This window comes from Triticum dicoccoides, chromosome 1A, assembly GCF_002162155.2.
Source record: "Triticum dicoccoides isolate Atlit2015 ecotype Zavitan chromosome 1A, WEW_v2.0, whole genome shotgun sequence".
Lineage (NCBI taxonomy): Eukaryota > Viridiplantae > Streptophyta > Magnoliopsida > Poales > Poaceae > Triticum > Triticum dicoccoides.
In genome coordinates this window covers 240,205,249-240,211,569 of record NC_041380.1, presented here as the reverse complement: position 1 = coordinate 240,211,569, position 6,321 = coordinate 240,205,249, and the positions used below count along the sequence as shown (strand labels likewise).

At 48.6% G+C, this 6,321-nt stretch overlaps 1 protein-coding gene across 1 annotated transcript; it reads left to right on the top strand.

Moving 5' to 3' along the window:
• The first annotated feature begins 3,536 nt into the window (after positions 1-3,536).
• On the top strand, positions 3,537-6,088 carry LOC119267432 (probable serine/threonine-protein kinase PBL16). Its single transcript, XM_037548819.1, has 5 exons — positions 3,537-3,957; positions 4,227-4,534; positions 4,858-4,993; positions 5,084-5,344; positions 5,440-6,088. Exons 1-5 carry the CDS (start codon positions 3,897-3,899, stop codon positions 5,769-5,771), a joined length of 1,098 nt encoding a protein of 365 aa, XP_037404716.1. The 5' UTR covers positions 3,537-3,896; the 3' UTR covers positions 5,772-6,088.
• The last annotated feature ends 233 nt before the right edge of the window (positions 6,089-6,321 follow it).

Sequence of the window (6,321 nt, the reverse complement as noted above, 5' to 3'; positions counted from 1 at the left end):
TTGGAAGTATACCTTGAAGAATTACCAGAGTGACTGAGCGAGGACTGGGTGTCCTTAGCTCAAGGGGAATAAGGTGAAGACGCAGTCTTCAGAGTTCAATCTCAGCCTTCCTAACCAGACATACAGTTGTCACAGCAACTGGAACTGGTCTACCAAATCCTTGTCTTCACCAAGCTACTGGTTATATCCCCTACCTTCTTTACATTTCAGTTTGTCTTCGTGAAGTCATTGCTTGCTTACCTAATCTGTTTGACTTCACCGTGCGAATATTATTACCTGTTTGGCTTCATACTGTCTTCCATTCTGATTCGTACTTCCTAGCTGCTATTAGTCTTTGTGCTTTCTCTATATTGCTTACTTGACTATGGCATGTCTAGTGTAGTTCATCTCCCGCTGCATACCATATAGGTTCAATTACTTGTTTGTCTTCAAAAGACCTCATGTTTTGAAGACTTTCATAAAAATCACCTATTCACCCCCTCCTCTCTAGTCGATAACTAGCACTTCCACCCCGCACATGAAGGGGTGCGGCGGGAACCCCAGGCCTTTGATGAGGTGGGGAATGAAGACCACCCTCTCCCTGGATTGGGAGCAGGTACCCGTTTGTTTCGGTCCAGCACTCGGGTGTTGATCCCAGTGGGGATGTACCCCGCGCTGCGCAACTCCAAGATGGTGCCCTTCGTAACAGAGGAAGCAGTCTAGTGCCCCTTAAGATTGGCATCTTCCATTGCTGGGGACAGAGATTAGGACATGCTACGCAAGATGGGATTGAGATTGGATCTGGGTGCTTGAGCTCGAGCAGGCGAGGATGAATTAGAGCGTGCTTTTTTCGTCGCTGCCTCTTTACTCTTATATAGGCTGATAAAAGGCCAAGAGTCCCTCTAACGCACCATTGAAATCTCCACTCCCCGCAAAAGATGCCGTTACGCGTACGGGGAAAAACAGAATATTAATGATATCCCTAAGGAAACAGGCATGATCTCCATTTCGATGGGACGTGCCAATAAGAAGATTTCCTCGGGCTGTGATTCGGTTCAGCAGTAACGGCTCATCCAGTCATGGGTGGTGCCATTTTGATAAAGTTATAAAGCTAGAAAGCATTGTTCACACCTATATGGCGGGCCTTCATGGTTAAGTAACCTCGCGTCTTCGGCGCTGAGTGAGTTCGGTTAGGCCATGTTTGGGGAATGCCACTCCTTTGAGGGGTGGTCCATATTAACCATTAAAGGAAAGGAATCTTGAATTGCCAAAGAAGGGGAACTCGTCTGTTGAGCCAAAGACTTTGGATCCGAAGTTATTTATATCAAGGAGGTCGTCCTCAGCAAAGAAGACCAGTTTGGGGGCTACTGACGGTGTCCTGGACTGAGGGGTGCCAATCGAGTCGACCTGTAGTCCATGGGTTGGGCCTATGGGCCCCACTCTTCGTTGGCTGGACTCTGAAAGCTACATGCTTGGACGTAATCAAGACTGTATCTGTCGAAGACTTGACGTATACTCCAAGACATATCCTACCGCCTCCATGCGATTCCCCTGGATACCGACCATGTAACCCCAGATGCCCTACCTCGTGTGTATATAAGCCAAAGGGTTTAGCCCGTAAAAGGGAACGAATCACAATTACATTCACCTAGCCCTTGGGTTAGAACACAACTAACGATCTCGAGGTAGATCAAGCTTGTACTCGATACATCATCATCAATATAAACAAGAGCAGGACATAGGGTTTTACCTCCATCAAGAGGGCACGAACCTGGGTAAACATCGTCACCCTTGTTCCTATTGCCACCAATCTGAGATCCACAACTCCAGACCCCCTACCCCGAGGTGTGTCGGTTTTGACACCGACAGTGGGTGAAATGGGGACGTTGGTTGCATCGGAGAGGATGTCCGACAACCGGAATCTGAGACAAATCTGATCTCATGAGTTTAAAGGCGTAGAGAAAAAATGGGTGGGAGAAGTGAGGAGAAGTGGTGGAGAGCTGGTGGAAAGATAGATCCACCCGTGCAATACTTCAAATCCATGGATCAGAATCAACAAAATCTTATCAAAACCAAGAAATCACAAATTTGTTGGTATGGCTATTTTTCGTGGGAATTTTTGAATTAGGTCAAAAACAAAAAAAATTAGGCTAGAAAGTGGGTGGGGGGGTGGGGCTTCAAGATGTGAATCAACCTATGCCCTGATCCAAGATGATACGGGGTGAAACCCTCGTGGCTGATCTTTTCACACTTGGAGGTGGGAAAAAGAGAAATCAAGAGGAAAATACAAGGAGGAAAACACTCAAGACAAGATTCAAGTCACACATCCACTAAATCCACATACACCTATGAGTTACAAGACCCAAATCGAACATAGATGGGCAAATAGGTAGATAGTTCATCCCAATCTCAAGAAGAGGGGGGCCCTGATATCCTTAGAGGATCTTCCCTAGATCTAGATTGGGTCTTGATATCCACTAGGGATCTTCTCACATGGAGGTCTTGATCTCCATGAGAGATGTGATAGATAGGAGCAAAGCTCTATAGATCTCACAAGAAGTGCTTTGCTAACCCTAGCTAGATGAAGGGGTGGTCTATTTATAATCTAGGACGCAATAAGTGAGAGGGAGAGTGTTACATGGGTCTTTGGCCCGGTTCTGCGCACGCAGGCGCCGGATGTCCGGGGGCATGCGGGATGTCCGGCTCGACTTGGGGCGCTGGATGACCGGCCAGGTGACTGCCCAATTCAGAAACGTTCTGGACTCCTCTGGCCGGATTTTCGGGCAGGCGCCGGATGTCCAGCCTGTCGCGATGCGCCAGATGTCCGGTCATTGTAGCTTTAGCAGGCGCGGGTTCTTGGAGTTCGCACTGGACTTGGAGGCGTCGGATTTCTAGGCTAGGGCCAGATGTCCAGCCGATGTAGTATTTCGGTGACTCCACTTGAGGTGTTCTTTTGTCCGCTACCGTGGTGGCTTGGCATTTGTCCCGAGTGTCTTCGAGGTCGTCTTTTTGATACCTAAGCACAGATAGCATTCCCTCTTGAGATAGTAGCCATGTCTCAAGTGGCTCAAATGAAAGTTCATTAAGGAGAGATATCACCTCAGTCTCAATAGCTCTTGCACGTGCTCTTGTCATAGGTCCGCTTGATGCGTGGGATGATGATGACGAGTCCATGGAGATGACCGTAGGATGCTTCGCATCATTTTGGTGCATGATCCATGGTGAATTGATAATGTCCATAGGGTGCTCCGCACCACCTTGTATCATTGATAATCAATGATGTTGTATTGTATTGGCAATTCAACCGAAATTGGCAAATGAAATGCCTGTACGAACCAAACATGGATTCGTGCTCAGGAATTATGCTCCTGGTGTAACCGGCTACGAGAAACAGGCCAACTGCCTTGCATAATTGCAAATTTTATATGCTTTTGCCTAGCGTTTAATTAGTGGTTTCTCATGATTTAAAGGTAATGATAAAGGGGAGAAAGTGATGGTTCACTTGAACCGTACTACTGCCCTTTTGTTTGTTTTTCTTTTCGTTTCTTTCCTTTCTCCTCTTGCTGAAGTAGTACTACCAAGTACCGATCCTCCTCCTCCTCTCTCTCTCTCTCTCTCTCTCTGTGTTCATTCCTCTTTCGTTTGTGACCAACTTTTCTCTCCGTGGGCCTTTGGCCCTTTCCCTGTTTTGTTTAGGACGAAAGCTGGTTCGATCGTCCGGACTCTCGTCAACTCTTGAGCCCCGCATATAGATACAGTGATCGTCTTCTTCCTTTCTTATCAGGATACTCGCTCTGCTTCCTTCTCTATTTTTCCAGTCTTTACCTCTGTACCATCTTCTTCTTCTTCCTCGGGCTGTTCTTGGTGGCAGAAATAGGGGAGAGGGCTAGATATAGGGGGAATAAATACTGTGTCTTATGGGTAACTGCTGGTTTCGGGGGAGTTCCTACATTAACAGGGTCTCCACTGCAAAGTCAGGTGAGTAATACTCCTCTCCCTTGCTGCTCTGCTTTCTAAGTGATCGTTATGTGTGATCCACCGCCCTCAGATTCAGAAATTTGATTTCGTTTTTTGTCCGGACCGGAAGTCCTGATTGGGCACTCTGTTTCAGTATTCTAGGCAAATGGATTCTTTCCTGAAATTTTGATCACCCACTACCACTAGCTCCAGCAAAATCCATTTTTCAAAGAGAGATAATTCAGTTGGTGTGGTGATGGTATTGACAGTTGTGGTACGTACGTGTGCAGAGACTCCCAAGATCCAGAGCCCGTCGGAGAGGGACCGGAGCGATGAGAGTAGGCTGCCGTCGAACGCGAGGGAGGTGGAGGCCATGCGGCTCGACTCGGCCGCGCGGAACCCGCTGACCGCCTTCTCTTTCGAGGAGCTCCGGAAGGTGACTAACGGGTTCCGGCAGGACTCGCTAATCGGCGGCGGCGGCTTCGGCAGGGTGTACAAGGGTGCCGTGGGTACGGACGGCGGCGGAGACGAGCCCCTGCAGGTCGCCGTCAAGGTGCACGACGGGGATAACAGCTTCCAGGGCCACAGGGAATGGCTGGTCAGTCTCCCTCTAATCGTGACACACCTACTTTTTTTTTTGCACAAATTGACATGTACATTAGTTAAATTCTCACAAATCTTTACTTTTTCTTCAATAAAGAGTGTTTTTCTATTGACTCATAATATGGCACCGAGTGATACAATCATAAGAGTATACATCCGATCTCTACTTAGTTAGGATGCACAAAGTCAAATAAGACCGAAGTGTTTATTTCCATAATAAATGTAGTAATTGTAAGCGTGGTAGGTGCAGATTTTTGTAGCATGGCTAGCCTGACAAGCATCTATCTTCCTATGCCTTTTTGTGTTGAGTTTATGTAGGCGGAGGTGATCTTCTTGGGCCACCTATCACACCCGAATCTGGTGAAGCTAGCGGGCTACTGTTGTGAGGGCGAGCACCGGGTGCTGGTCTACGAGTACATGCCGCTCGGCAGCGTGGAGTCACACCTGTTCTCACGTACGTAGGCGTACCACCTCCATTTTCCACACTTTTGGTTTGGTGCGTGTTTGGAGCCGGTGCGATCGATGCATGGGGTTTTCATTTCAGGGGTGGTGGCGCCCCTGGCGTGGGCGACGAGGATGAAGATCGCGCTCGGTGCGGCGAGGGGCCTGGCGTTCCTTCATGAGGCCGAGAAGCCCGTCATCTACCGCGATTTCAAGACCTCCAACATCCTCCTCGACCATGACTTCAACGCCAAGCTCTCCGACTTCGGCCTCGCCAAGGACGGCCCCGTCGGCGACATGTCCCACGTCTCCACCCGCATCATGGGCACCTACGGCTATGCCGCCCCAGAGTACATCATGACAGGTGCCATGCCAAAAACAGAGAGACTACAAACTCAAATTAAGCTCGATCATACATACAGGTCTGGTGACTAAATTGATTTTACTGTGAGCGATCAGGGCACCTGACGGTGATGAGCGACGTGTACAGCTATGGGGTGGTGCTGCTGGAGTTGGTGACAGGGCGCAAGTCGCTGGACAAGTCGCGTCCGGTGCGGGAGCAGACGCTGGCGGACTGGGCGCTGCCGATGCTGACGCACAAGAAGAAGGTGTTGGGGATCCTAGACCCAAGGCTCGACTCTGACGACTACCCCGTCAGGTCCGTGCAGAAGGCGGCCATGCTCGCGTACCACTGCCTCAGTAGCAACCCCAAGGCGCGGCCGCTCATGCGCGACATCGTCGCCTCCCTCGAGCCGCTGCAGCAACCGGACCTCATGCCCGCCAACGTGTGATCCTCATTTCAAGTTTTGGTCCAGGCCTTGCAGGTGCTGTCAGAACCATCGCCTCTACTACAGCTCCTGGAAGCAGGCAAGAATTCATGTGAAAAAATATGTGTGTGATTGCCTAGTATAGCAGGCAGGCAGGTGTAGTGTTCCTGATGTTGTAAATGATTGTTCATTCTTCCAAGTTGTGGACCCTAGAGGTGAGTGGGTGCAAACGAGCTCTCATAGTTTGTCAAGAACTTCCTTAGTTTCTTGGGCACACAACAAACAGACCTGTAAACCCTCTTGAATTTTTATTACTAGTAGGTGCGTATATCAATTGTTTTTGTCTTTTTTGAAATGGAACACCAACACGAAGCCGATCATGTAATTTGCACGAGGCAAGTGAGGAAGCTACAGTGCTCTTTTGTAAAAGGGGGGGGGGGAAGCAAGTTAGAGTCCTTTTGAAATTAAAATGGAATTGTTGGACAAATAAAATGAGTCTTTTGAAAATTGAAATTTGTATGTTAAAAGCTAAAACGGATCTTTGAAAATTGGACTCAATTTTTCAAAGATTTAA

What these genes read in the sequence shown, in the direction of transcription:
- LOC119267432 (XM_037548819.1), top strand. Translation starts at nt 3,897, where the DNA reads ATGGGTAACTGCTGGTTTCGGGGGAGTTCCTACATTAACAGGGTCTCC. An exon ending in GGTCTCCACTGCAAAGTCAG is followed by an intron (nt 3,958 to 4,226) that starts GTGAGTAATACT and finishes GTACGTGTGCAG; the next exon opens with AGACTCCCAAGATCCAGAGC. An exon ending in GGAGTCACACCTGTTCTCAC is followed by an intron (nt 4,994 to 5,083) that starts GTACGTAGGCGT and finishes TTTTCATTTCAG; the next exon opens with GGGTGGTGGCGCCCCTGGCG.